This window comes from Monoraphidium neglectum (genome assembly GCF_000611645.1).
Source record: "Monoraphidium neglectum strain SAG 48.87 unplaced genomic scaffold scaffold01649, whole genome shotgun sequence".
NCBI classification, from domain to species: domain Eukaryota; kingdom Viridiplantae; phylum Chlorophyta; class Chlorophyceae; order Sphaeropleales; family Selenastraceae; genus Monoraphidium; species Monoraphidium neglectum.
The window spans coordinates 1-12,642 of record NW_014011979.1 but is presented as its reverse complement, the minus strand read 5'-3'; the positions used below and the strand labels follow the sequence as shown (position 1 = coordinate 12,642).

Genomic DNA, 12,642 nt, shown 5'->3' with positions numbered 1-12,642 from the left:
CCCCCCACCCTCCGCCATCCGCCTGGCAGGCAGCGACACGGAGCAGCGCACCAAGTTTCCGCCCCCTGTTGGCCAGCGCGACGTCGACGTGAGCCCTTGTGCCACACAGGCGATCTGCATGTTGTGCAATACGTTGCGGCGTGGGCTCAATGCCATATGGGTCAGGTGTCATGCCTTGACTGGCAAACTGGCCCGAGCAGGATCTTCCCGCATCGCCGCGAACCCACTGCTCCTGGGCCTTTCGACGCCCAGCACCCTCAACTGCAACTGCACTCATCCCGTCGCACGCACGCATCCCCACTGGTTCCGTCCCGCCCCTGAGGCTGCGCTGTTACGCGATTCCTGGTCCTGCCCGCAACCCTCAGATGACTGGAGGCACAGGGGATTACTACATGGATGTGGGTGGCTGGCCCAATCAACGCTGCGCGCGCCTCTGATTGGGCAGACTTTCGCCCAAGCGCCCTTTCACGCACCGTGCACGCATGTGACATGCGTGTACACGCACAAACCCTCGCACGCACACCACGAAACAGTGTTTCGAACACGCACGCACGGCCATGCATGCGCACGCAAGCGTGTGTGCAATGTCCCTCCTTCCACCCCAGTACGACCAGCCCGACGCCCTGAGAAAGGCGAAGGAGTTTGCCAACCGTGCCGTGGCAAAGTGGGAGTCCACCACCAACAAGGTTGAGGTCCTCGGGTGAGCTGCCCCCTGCAACAGCAGTGCGAGGCCGCAGCAGGCGGCGCTACGCGCACACGGTTAGGATTGTCTGTGCTGTGTGCTGCCATGGGATGGCGGGAGAGCTACGTGCTTTCGCAGGGAGGGCTCAGCGCAGACGCCGCTGGGCTGTGTTTTACGACTTGTGAGTTTTGTCGCAGCCCCCTTTGACCCCGAGCAAAACATCAGCCGCAGCAGGCTGCCAGCCCTCCGGTCTGAGGTGACCCTCGCCCTCTGGCGCGGCCACGCTCTCACCCCCGCAGCTACACGGCCGCCATCGCCGTGGCCATTTGGGTCACCGGCGGCCTCATTGACGCCGTCGACCACCTGCCCCTGCTGCCCTTCCTGCTCAAGCTGGTCGGCACCACCTACTCGGGGTGGTTCACCTACAGGTGGGGCGGTAGTTTGCTGCAAGCAGCAGATGGGCAGGTAGTTTGCTGCAAGGGAGCAGGTGGGCAGGTAGTTTGCTGCAAGCAGTAGGTGGGCAGGTAGTTTGCTGCAAGCAGCAGGTGGGCAGGTAGTTTGCTGCAAGCGGTAGGTAGGCAGATATTTCGCCTGCAGGGGCCGGGACGGGCCTTGTCGGTTGCTGATGAAGTCATTTCTCGGATGATTTTGGGGCACAGGTGGATGGAGGGGTGGGTTTCGCGCTTTGAAACCTGTTCAGGGCAACCAGACAGCGAATGAGTTGTGCCTGCAGGGGCTGGGACGGGCCTCGTCGGTTGCTGATGATGTCATTTCTCGGATGATTTTGGGGCACAGGTGGATGGAGGGGTTGGTTTCGCGCCTTGAAACCTGTTCAGGGCAACCAGACAGCAAATGAGTTGTGAGATGAATTGTGATGGCAGCGAGCAGCTCGCTTGAGGGGCACACGAGGGCAGGCGGGGCGTCTGGGTGCCTTACAGCACATGTGACAGCACGGGAAGCTGCACCGCACAGTTGGGTGGGCGACAGAGTCTCGCCCTGCCCCTTGGACCACCAGGCGGGCTGCATCATCGTTGAGCGGGTGCCTGTTTGTATCATCTACCAAGTTGATTTGTGTTGATTCAATCTGGATTTGAAAATCCTCTTGGCCAGGTTCCTGCTGTTTGCGGAGGGGCGTGAGGACCTGCGCCGCAACCTGAAGGATCTGAGGGCCTCTCTCACTGCGAGCGCCACCGACACCTACATGCGCGCCGCGGAGGGCGCCAAGCCCCCGGCCGGCACGGGTGCGCGCACTCCTTGGGCGTCCCTTGCGACGACACGCTTGCTGTTTCAGGAGTTCGTTCTGCGTGGCATCCATGACAGCTATGGAGACAACATTGTGTGCTGGAGAGCTGTCGCGCTCATCTTTGGTAGTAGAATTCTTCCATATAAAGCGGTCGCGTGGCAGCTTTTTCTGGCTGGGGAATCCCGCCGCGGCCCCACCACAAAACAGCCGCCTTCACTCACATCACAGCACCTCGACCCCGCCACCCTCGCCCGCGTCGGCGCCCACAGGCGTCAAGCGCGGCGACGCGCCGCGGCTGGGCGAGGTGGACAGCGCCAGCAACCTGGAGGGCGCGGTGGAGGCCCTGAAGGAGCAGCAGCAGCGGCCGCTGCGCGCGCAGGGGCCGGCGTCCGCGTGGCCGCCGCAGAAGGGCGCCGCCGGCGGCGCGCCCGGCAAGGGTGCAAAGGGTTTCGGGAAAAACGAGTAGGCACCCGGCGGGGCCATCCGCACGTGCCCACCCCCAGAGCAGCGCTTGGCAGGCAGTATGTGGTTGGATGGCTGTGATGTAGACGTTGCCTGTGTGTAGACAGGGGCTGTGTGCTTGTGTCATGGCCAACACCATGGTGTTGACGCCGGGCTTTGCAGCAGGCCCGCTGCGTATTGATCGCAGTTGCTTCCTTGCAGGCGCCGGGGCTAGGCCATTCTGATGGGCACTGCATCCTAACTGCGGTGCAGCAGCTGCGTCACGCGGCTCCCGCTGCTGAGGCTAGCAAACCCAGTGCCTGCCGACGTGCCCAGGGCTGGCCACCCACATGTTTTGGTGCCCCAGTCGTGCGGAACGGGGGCCTGGGAATCAATGGTATAGCATGCAAAGCGCCTGGTAGTTTGGCGCTGGAGGTGGGGAATCACAATTGCAGCATCTGACTCGCCAATGCAAGTCGCCTCCTGAAAACGCAATTCCGTGTAACTGTCACAGTTGATTTGATCCCCCGGTGCTTATCCTCCCCAGCACACAACGTGTGGGCGCGTGGCATATTACTACGTCTTGCGACCAGCAGCTGCCGCGGCCGCAGCTTCGTAGCAGTGGTCCAGCAGCAGCTCCACTTCGCGCCCCATCAGCTGCCCGCAGTACCCCAGCAGCCGCGCATCCCCGCCCTCCGCCGCCCGCGCGCACAGCCCCACGAAGCGCAAAGGGTCCCAGGTACCCCCTGCGCCGCCTTTCCCCGCCGCGCCGCCGCCGCCGGCGGCGGTGAGCGATGCTGCGGCTTTCTCCAACTCGGCGTCGCCCTGGGCCAGCCGCCGGGCGGCGTCGGCAAGGCGGGGCGCGATGGGGTGGGAAGCTGCGGAGGCGGATGAGTACCAGTAGTTGGCGTTTGACCAGCCGCTGCCGAACTCGCCGTCGCAGCTGCGGACATTTATGTGGAAAGGGGCCGGACAGGAGTGGATCAGGGCTGGGTAAATGGGTGTGCAGATGGGGCGTTGATGAGGGTGCGGATGGGGCAGAGGCCACAGCAGGCTCTGTTTCCAGGCAGTGGATTCCAGAGCGTGTGTAAAATTTAGGGCAGCTTTGAAATGATGACAGGTGTCGACGCAGCTGATTATTCTGGACTCCAGGTAAACCAGCGTGAGCTGCGCCAGAGGCGGCTGAGCCGAGCAGTGCTCGTGCATGCACCTACGACAGACGGCACAAGCGGCCGCCTCTGCCCACACACGCACGCGCAAACACACGCACACACAAACACATTCCCCGGCACAAGCCCACTTCCACACAAGAACACGCATACTCGCGCGACTGCACGTCAGCGCACCTTCCCTCCTGCCGGTGGATGAGCGCGTGGACGTACGCGGCGTCCCTCGCTGCGGGTGACCCTGCAATCGGGGCGCCGCCCTGGGTGTGCCCGGCCGGGGTTTGTGGTGGGCAGGAAAGTCGAGGTCAGGGTCGGCTGGGTCGAGCCGGCACCGGGGCTGCGGCGGGGTCGAGCCAGCCGCCGCTCGCTCAAGGGCTGCAGCTGTGGGGGAGCTCGGCAAGGGCGAATGCGGCATGACGCGGCGCTTGGCCAATGGGCGGGAGGCCCCGGCGCGCGGCTGCTGGGGCTCCCTTCGGATCCCATACAATCAAGCATCTGATCAGTTTCAAATGGTTTGAGGGGCGCCCGCTTTGCCTGCCAACTCACGTAGGCCGTCCAGGAGCCCCAGCACAGCGGCGTGACCAGGTTATGCGCCTGCAGGGTGCAGGGCGCGGCCGCCAATGGGCGGGCATAGGGGGACGGGGCGCCACGTCAACGCGCCAACAAGCGATTCTGGAAGATGTGGCACGGCATCGTTTCAAGCTTCGGCCGCGGTCGGGGGTATGTTGGTGCAGCGCAGGGCAGCGGCCGGCGGCCAGCAAACAAACGAGCAAGGAATAAGGGTGTGCGATGGCGCGCGGCGCGCAGTCCGGCGTGCGCGACGCGCAGTCCGGCGTGCGCGCCGCGTGCTCGCCTGGTCTAGGCCGCCGGTGGCGACGTACAGCAGCGCCGCGATGACGCGTCCATAGTGCTGCCGCGCGACCGAGTCGCCGGCGCCGCCGCTTGGTGGGGGCAGCGCTTCGTCCGGGGTGAGGCTCGCGGCGCAGGGCGGAAGCTGGGCGGGCGGTCGGGTGATTGTAGGCAGGATGCGTGGCAAACTCAAGAGGGGGCCGCAGCTGCAGTCGTTACAGGCCGAAAGCAGCGGCTATAGCCATGCTTAGGCTGGTGGCCCACTCTGCCGCCATCTGGCAGTCAGCCCATAGCCACGTGTACGCGGCCCTCGACAGCATGCACGCGTGGGCCTGGAAACAGCCTGGGGCACCGCAGCCATGTGCGCCTGAGTGCTGTACCGCCCTCACCTGGGTCGAGGGCGACGCGTCGTACTGCATGGCCTGGGAGGTGACCCGCATGGGGTGGGACGCTAGGTGGTCTGCGTCAATTCAACAGAGGAGGATGGGCTAAGCAGGACCGGTATTGTCCTGCACTGATGCAGCACAGCGTGCAGGTGCGGGGCAACGGCGGTTGCTCAGAAAATGCTATCTTGTCGCAACCTATGGGTGGTGCGGGTGCTCACCAAGCACTTGCTGCACCCGAGCGGGTCGTTTCAGCCCGCCGCGCGCCTGTGCTGCATCCGCCATCGCCGCCATGCATGCCACGGCGGCGGACGTGCCGAGCGTAGCGACGCGCACTCGGCGCCACGAGCCAGGTGCGGAGTCGCCGTGTCGAGCGGTCTGCACAACGGCTTGCAAGCGATGAAGAATCATGCCAGATGGCTTTGTTATTGTGAAATTTATTTTGGGCGCTTCTGATGCTTGATCTCTAACGTCTACTCAGACTACAGTATCGTGGCTGTGGGTGTGTTGATCGGATCGCTGCCGAGAAGGCCCACCCTTTTGCATGAATACTACGATAAGATTTCCAGCTTGCGGGTGGGATGGCATGTTGCTCTGCAGAGTGCAGATGCAAGTGTCACCAGGTGACCAGCATTGGTCTGCAGCTCCCTCAACTGTCCCAGAGGTGGGCCACCGGAGTTGAGGCACGGACCCCTGTCATCTGACATCACCGATCTGTTTATGACACGTGGTTCCATTCTATGCCAGGGAGACGCAGCATCATGTCCATGCCAATTGCCCGAGTAATTAAATCTCAACACTGGCTACCCGTCCCAGATGGGTGCGTTGTGTTTGATGCAGTCTGTCCAGCTGCAAAGCACAGCAAACCACCCAGGAGCTTTGTCTCATCTGGTACCCAGGGGACATGCGCACCGCGAATCACCGGCTTTGCGGCGGGGCGGCCTCGGCGTCAGGGGCTGGAGTGCGGGTGCGGCTGACCCCTGCGAAATCACTCAGCGGTCCAGCAAGAGCCGCGGACGCCATGCACCAGACCCATGCGCCGGGCTCTGGGTCTGCATGTCCAACTCAATCCAGGTGCAGTGATGATCGTCCAGGTGCGCCAGCGAGGGACGAGCCGTGAGCTCGCTGCTGGGCTGTGCCACCTGTTTGACGTTTGACCGTCGTTGTCGGGTGCTCGCTTGACGCGCTTGTCGGCCTCTGGGGCAGCGCACTGAGCCGTTGCACGATACCATCTTTGAGAGCAACGGACCAATAAGTGACAGGGAAGTCGTAGTCATCGCCACCGGTGCTACCTTGATTCCTGGCCCACAATGATCCGCCCCTGGGATCCCATTGCTATGCTTGCTATTGCGCGCGCCATTCCTGACCTCAGCAGCCCATCGGTGCCGTAGTGCTTACAAGCCCCGGCCAAAAGGCACCCAAGCCGCCTTGCTTGATCAGTCACATGGCATAAGGAACCCTGACGCCTTACAATACCACCTCGCACCTGTCGCGCATTGCTGCCCCACCCATGGCCGACATCCCGTGCCTCCGGAAGCCACCCCGTTGCCTGTTGCAGCAGCAGCACAAAAGGGCAGCCAGCCACTCAAGCGCCAGGCACGCCCGCGGCCCCGGCTCCGTAGCACATCAAAGCGCCGCAATCACCATCCCTGGGTGTGCCTCCACGCCCTGCGCCTCAAGGCTGCCCCAAGGCCGCAAGAAGGACAGCCGTCCCGGCACCTGGGAGTCAGTACATCGCCATGCAAGCCCCCTGTCTGTCGCCCGGCAACCGGTTCTGCTGAACTTTGTCAGGTTGTTACAAATTGAACATGCGGCACCGCCTTTCGGCGCTGCACAGCGCGGAGATTTGTTCTTCGGGGTAGCCAGCATCAACGCAACAAGAAACGTCATGGCTGACAGCGGCGGGGTTGAGCGCAAGCCGCGCCAACAGCCGAATACAAGCCGCAGGTTTCACAGTTGAAAATTCAAATGCTGAAGACAGGAGATTGCTTGAAAGGGGGTTACCAGTCACAATGCTTCACAGGGAAATCGCCTCCCTCTGGTCATACACACAGAGCAAGTGATGCCAGGTGTGCCGGCCGCAGTGTGCAGCGCCTGAGGAGGCCCCGCCGGTGGCTTGTCAGGCGTACTTGACGACCTCCTCAACGGTCTCCTCAACGCAGCAGGCGCCGCAGCAGCAGATCGCAGCGATGCAGCCGCACATAGCAGCAAGGCACTTGCCGATCATTGTCAGTGGCACGCAGCGATGGCGACAGGGGGTCTGAAAGTGGTGGTTATGAGGAGAGCGGGCAGAGGGTTGTGATTCGAACCAGTGACGCTGTTTGGTTTTTGTTCTTTGGCTTTTATCGGGCCAGGGCCGCGGGAAGACATCTCACACTTTTGCAGAACTCTGCGAAATCGAGTGAGAACCCGGTGAGTACGAACCTTGGGCCGATGTGTGATGCTCCTGACGTCAAAGGAAGTCTGAGTTTGACAAGGAGTGGCCACCCAGCATGAGCTGCCAGCCCCCAAAGCGCGTACGGTACCGGTACACACTGCAGGCCACTCTCAGACGGCCTCAGCCCTGCTGCGCCCAGCTCAAGCTGTCAAGGCGCCCGCCACAAATACGGCAACAGCTGGGTTGTTTCAGCTCCATTATCTTGCCATTCTCCTCTAAAAATGGCAAAGAGGCCACATTTTCTGAGTAGGATAGCAGGGGAAGAGGCTCGGAACTGATTAGCCGGTGCGAAGAGCAGGCCTAGGAACATGGTGCGGGCCGCCGTCCGCATGACGAAACCCTGAAGCGCTGGCCGGCTGCGGCGGCGACGCTAACGATGGCAAACATCGGGCGTGGGGACGCGATGTGCAAAGCAGACCCAACAAGGGGGGCAAAGCCAGGATGCTGAGTTGCAAACGAGGTAATTTGAAAGAAGAACCAACGCCTGACAGGCCGGGTGTCCACGTGTGCAAGGGGCAGGTAGTGGCATTGTCCCTAGATGAAGGTGAATGTGGTGGATGTGCTGAGTGTGCAGTGACACCTACTGTGGTACTGCAGCAACCAACAAGCATTCTTACCATCGATGCTGAAAGGCCTTGGGCAGCTGGGTGCGTTGCGGCTGACACAACGCAGTTTCTGGCCAGGGTGCAATGCCAACATCCAGGCCCGTTGCTAGCATAGTTGCACCCGCCTTTCGTTCCTCGCTCCACACCTCCGCGTGCCTGCCCATCTGCGCGGCTGCGGCCAACGCCCATGTTAGCAATGCAAAGAGCAACGCCTGCTCCTTGTTCTACCTCCAGCGCATCATAGAGGGGCAGGTCAGCACAGGAGGCCGCCCGTACAAGGGTCGGCGGGTGTGCCGGCCTACGCTCGGGGGTTACAATCATGCAACCGCCACCCAACCATGTGTAGATATCTCACGCAGCACTCGGCAGCAGGTCATTCGATATTACCGCTAGATTTGCAACCGTACTGCAGCGCTGTCTGCTTGCTTGAGATGACTGCAGATTGGCTCGTTGGCTTTGCTTGCAAATGGCAGGGGAGCGAGTATATGATACTCCTTTCACTGCAACTGCACAATTACAACACGTTTTTATATAATTGCACGCACCTTGCTCATTAGTGACGACATTTCTTGTGATCTAGCCACGCAGACTCTTCAGGTTGCAAACTCGTGAGCCCGGATGGCCAGCAGCCATGTCTAGCCGAGTCAAAAACGACGCAAAGGAGGAAGAGGCATCAGCAGCTGCGCGGGAGGTCAGCTTGGAGGCCAAAATCCGCCACGAGGTGCGCGGTCGACGCGCTGCGCCCGCTGCTCGTACTGTGCCGTTGCGGCAACACCCCCGCCGACACTGCCCACGCTCGCCACACCTGGGTCTCCTTGCCTGCGCCAAGCTCATCCGGTCCGGAGAGCGCGAGCGGCTGAAGCGCCTGCTGCGCGACAAGCTCACCGAGTGCGGCTGGCGCGACGACGTCAAGCAGCGCTGCAGGGGTGCGCCGGGCCCGCGGACTCTGGGAAACAGGGCGGACTGAGGGGCCTAGGCCGCAGGGAAAAGGGCGCTATGGCTTCGATGCTGTGCAGACAGCACGCACAGTGGCCCGCAGCTGCGAGCTCAGTAGAAATTCTTGCCTGATTCCTGCCGCTTTTGTATTGCTCCGCGCGCTCGCCGCTGCACGCGCCAGAGTACATCCAGCAGCGGGGCCGCGACAACGTCACAGCAGACGACGTCGTTAGGCACGTGCGGCCGCAGGTGCGATGGGGGGGCCCGCATGCACTGCTGGGCCGTTCGCCCGGAAACGTTGTCGTTCTATGCATTTCGTGCGGAGGTCCATGCGTGCGCATGGAGGTTTACGCATGCACGTGCATCGCGCAATGGGCTGGCACCGCTCATTGCAGCCCTACGCCCTGCCCAACGCAGTCATCGCCCATGCGTATAAACATGCACGCGCACGTGTGACTTGTCCTGACCACGCATCGAATTGCTCGCCGTGCCCGCAGGGCCGCGCCGCTGTGCCGGACAGCGTCAAGGCAGACCTCCTCATGCAGATCAAGAGCTTCATGGTGCAGCTCTGATCTGATCTGATCCGGCATAATCCAGATCCAGGCTACCACCTTGGCTCGCGCACACCTTGGTCCCGCGGCTGGGGGCCCGGTTCAGCCTTTCCCACCCTCATTGACATAGCTATCAGAAGGATGGACGGCGCAGCAGCCGCAGCGACAGCAGGGCCGGCGGCGCCGGCGCCCGCGCCCGTGCCCGCGCCGCCTGCTGTGGCGCACGTGTACCTGATGGATGCGGGGGTGGACCTGTCCCAGGAGGACCTGACCCACCTCGCGTTCGACGACGCGACGCAGCAGCTGCTGGCCGTCAAGGGCGGCCACGTGTTTGCGTACGCATGCGAGGGCGGCGCGCTGAGGTGGATGTACCCGCTGCAGGTATGCGCGCGCGTGCGCGTGCGCGCCTCCGCGCGCATGGGCGCGCACGCGTACCGCTGGCATGCGCGTGCGCGGCTGGTGCGGCGACTGTCCGTGTGTGCTCGAAATGAGCAGATATCTGCAGGGCGCGCCCCGCCAATCAGCGATTAGCAACTCGGTTCGCAACGTCCCGCTGCGCCGGCCCCGCCCCCAGGATGGTCCCCCCGTTCTGTCGCTGCGGCCGTCGCTGGACAACCGCATGCTGGCGGTGCAGCGCGCCCCCTGCCTGCTGGAGCTGGTGGACCTTGCCACAGGCAACTGCTTCGTCGCCAGCACGCACAAGGTGGGGCCGGGCTCAGCACGCGCGACGGCGCTCAAGCCGGGGCGCCCCCAAGGAGTGGGATGCAAGGGCTCGCCGGTTGGTGGGCTGCGACGACTCGACGAGCTGGGGGCGTGTCAAGGTGTGGCCGGGCGGCACGCCAGTTGGGAGCCGGAGCGCCGCCTGTGCCGCACTCGCGGCCGCGACGCCCCCGCCAGAGCTCCCCGCCCGCCCCAAGCGGCGGCCGCACCCTGAGCCCGGGTGCTTGCGCGCCCTGAATTTGAACAGACCACCACCGCCACCCCCCATCAGGGCCGCGACCGTATCCTGGGCTTCTTCTTCACGGACGCCCCCGGCGCCGACGTGGTCGTGGTCACCGACCGCGGGGTGGAGCTCAACACCTTCGCCGCAAAGTGAGCCGCGCCGCCCTGCCGCCCGCGCTGGCCGAGAGGCAGGCCGGGGGCCGGGGCCACCGCCACGCGCGCGCGCCTGCTTGTTTGCTGCGCATGGGGCGGAGGGTGTTCCCCCTGGGAGGCTGCCGGGCACACACACTCAGGCAGGTCCCCCCTCTCTGCCGCCGGCCGCGAAAACCCCGCCCGCCGACCGGCCGCAGGCGCCAGGGCCTGAAGCTGCAGCAGCGCGTCCGCCGCCGCAGCGAGTGGTGCCTATACACGCACGAAACCCGAATGCTCATCGTGGGCGGCGGCGGCGGCGGCGCCGGCGCGCCGCCGGGCGGCCCTGCGGCACAGAACGGCGGCGGCGCGCCGGTGCTGTCCAGCTGGCAGTTCACGACTGCGGGCATCGTCCACCTGCCGGTGTTCGAGCTGCACGGGCCCCTGCCGGCGTCCGCGGCTGCGCGCGAGTTCCTGGGCTCGCAGCCCGACGCGGGGCCGGGGGGCGCGGCGGGGGCTGCGCGGGGGCAAGCTTTGGGGCAGCAGCGGCAGCAGCAGCAGCAGCAGCCGCAGCGGCTGCTGTGGGCTGAGGTGACGCCAGTCGCGCCGCCAGCAATTGGGTCAATGGTGCCGCCGCCGCCGCACGCGCAGCCGGCGGCGCAGCAGCCGGGCGCGCCCACGCTGCGCGCCGGCTGCGGTGTGTGCGGCGCATGCGGCGCGTCGGAGGCTGCACGGCGCGCGGCGGGCGTGTGGCTGCTGCGGATGTACGGCCGGGTGTACCTGGCGCACGTTGCGCGGCGCGGCGGCGGCGGTGCGCCTGATGGTGGCGGCGGTTCTGGTGCAGGGGCCCGGCTGGAGCTGTACCGCTTTTATTCGGACACCCTGCTGCTGGAGCGGCTGTACGATCTCGTGAACCCGCAGGTGTGTGTGGGGGATCAGCTGTGTGTGACCTACTTGATCACGCAGGTGGGCACCGCTGCAGCTTTTCAAATGTGGATGCAGGGAGCGTTTTTCCAAGCGGCGCCCGGTCCCGCTTGTGGCGGTCGACATGGCGGCAGCTGCGCGCTTCCCTTCTCTCTCCGCACCTCCAGCGATCTTTCTTCAGTGCACCGTTGATTGCTCTGCAAACACAATGCGATTTGAAACGCCAGGTGGACCTGTCTGTTGTTGACAACGTCCTCGTCATGCACTACCCCTCAGCCGCCGTCGCCGTCCTGGCTGACGTCGCCCCCCCCGGCCGCCAGCCGCTGACTGGCCCGCTGCCGCTGCGGCGCCTCTCGCGCGCGCCCGGCCCCGCCTCTGCCACGGGGGAGCCCAGCGGCGGCGGCCGCCTGTCCCGCGCGGGCAGCGGCGCGGGCGGGGCTGCGCCGCCCCCTGTGTACGAGTCGTCCGAGGCTCTGCACACGCCGGGGTGGCGGCTGGTCATGCCGAATCTGGTGCTGGATACGAGCGGGCACCGCCTGCACAGACTGAATCTCGATCTCGCCGCGATCTCGGACTCCGTCTCGGACTGGCCCGCCCTCGTCGGCTTCCTGCAGCGCCGCCGCCCCTCGCCCGCCGCGGCGGCGGCCGCGGCCGCTTCAGGGCCCGCAACCCCAGGGCCTGCTGCGGGCGGGGCTGTGGGGGCGGCGGCGGCGGCGGACCCGCGGTCGCTGCTGCTGGGGGTGTGCCGCGCCGCGCTGCAGGAGCCGCTGGAGCAGGGGGCGCTGTGCGCCATATTCCAGCAGCTCATGCAGGTGGGCGGGGCGATGGGCTTGGTCAGCGTATGGTGCATGTGCAGGGGGTGCATGAGATGGTTGTGTGTCGGCGTGCGCGTGTGCTTGGGCGTGTAAGCAAGATAGAGAGCGACTGAGAGAGAGAGAGTGTGTGTGTGAGTGTGTTGAGTGTGTGTGTGAGTGTGTGTGTGTGTGTGCGCGCGCGCGCACCTGTGTGTCAGTTTGGCTGGGAGCTGAGCCACGCTCACGCCTCTTTAGTGAAGGCGTCTGTGCAGCTGGGCCACTGGGCCAGCCCTCGGCTTTCGTCGGCCCCCTTGCGCAAACGCATAAACTACCCACGCATACATAAATCCTGAACCCGGCCAACGCCAAACATCCAAACCCCCTCGCCGCCGCGCAGTCGTACGCAGACGCCCTCGCGCGCTCCGGCGCCGCGCCCGCCGCCCCGCCCCCCGGCCAGCCCCCGCCGCCGCGCGGGGCCGGCTCCCAGCCGCCGCCCCCGCACCAGCAGGTCGGCGTGATCGCCCCGGCGCGCGGGGACGCGCCGGCGGCGGCGACGGTGC

General features: G+C 65.0%; 4 protein-coding genes across 4 annotated transcripts; 3 read left to right on the top strand and 1 right to left on the bottom strand.

Moving 5' to 3' along the window:
* Positions 1-584: 584 nt before the first annotated feature.
* MNEG_8593 (hypothetical protein) lies at positions 585-2,391 on the top strand (the record flags this gene model as incomplete). The annotated part of the gene is made up of 4 exons (XM_014042937.1): positions 585-700; positions 982-1,110; positions 1,793-1,923; positions 2,195-2,391. The coding sequence occupies 4 exons, from the start codon at positions 585-587 to the stop codon at positions 2,389-2,391; spliced, it is 573 nt and encodes a 190-aa protein (XP_013898391.1).
* A 551-nt stretch (positions 2,392-2,942) lies between these two features.
* MNEG_8592 (hypothetical protein) lies at positions 2,943-4,821 on the bottom strand (the record flags this gene model as incomplete). The annotated part of the gene is made up of 5 exons (XM_014042936.1): positions 2,943-3,309; positions 3,713-3,792; positions 4,079-4,126; positions 4,410-4,526; positions 4,771-4,821. The coding sequence occupies 5 exons, from the start codon at positions 4,819-4,821 to the stop codon at positions 2,943-2,945; spliced, it is 663 nt and encodes a 220-aa protein (XP_013898390.1).
* A 3,616-nt stretch (positions 4,822-8,437) lies between these two features.
* Positions 8,438-9,314, top strand: MNEG_8591 (Enhancer of yellow 2 transcription factor-like protein; the record flags this gene model as incomplete). Its single annotated transcript, XM_014042935.1, has 4 exons — positions 8,438-8,527; positions 8,636-8,732; positions 8,924-8,991; positions 9,240-9,314. 4 exons carry the CDS (start codon positions 8,438-8,440, stop codon positions 9,312-9,314), a joined length of 330 nt encoding a protein of 109 aa, XP_013898389.1.
* A 120-nt stretch (positions 9,315-9,434) lies between these two features.
* On the top strand, positions 9,435-12,590 carry MNEG_8590 (hypothetical protein; the record flags this gene model as incomplete). Its single annotated transcript, XM_014042934.1, has 6 exons — positions 9,435-9,674; positions 9,868-9,996; positions 10,285-10,385; positions 10,586-11,285; positions 11,516-12,100; positions 12,480-12,590. Coding segments are annotated over 6 exons (1,866 nt in total), but the record flags the coding sequence as incomplete, so codon positions are not given.
* Positions 12,591-12,642: the final 52 nt, after the last annotated feature.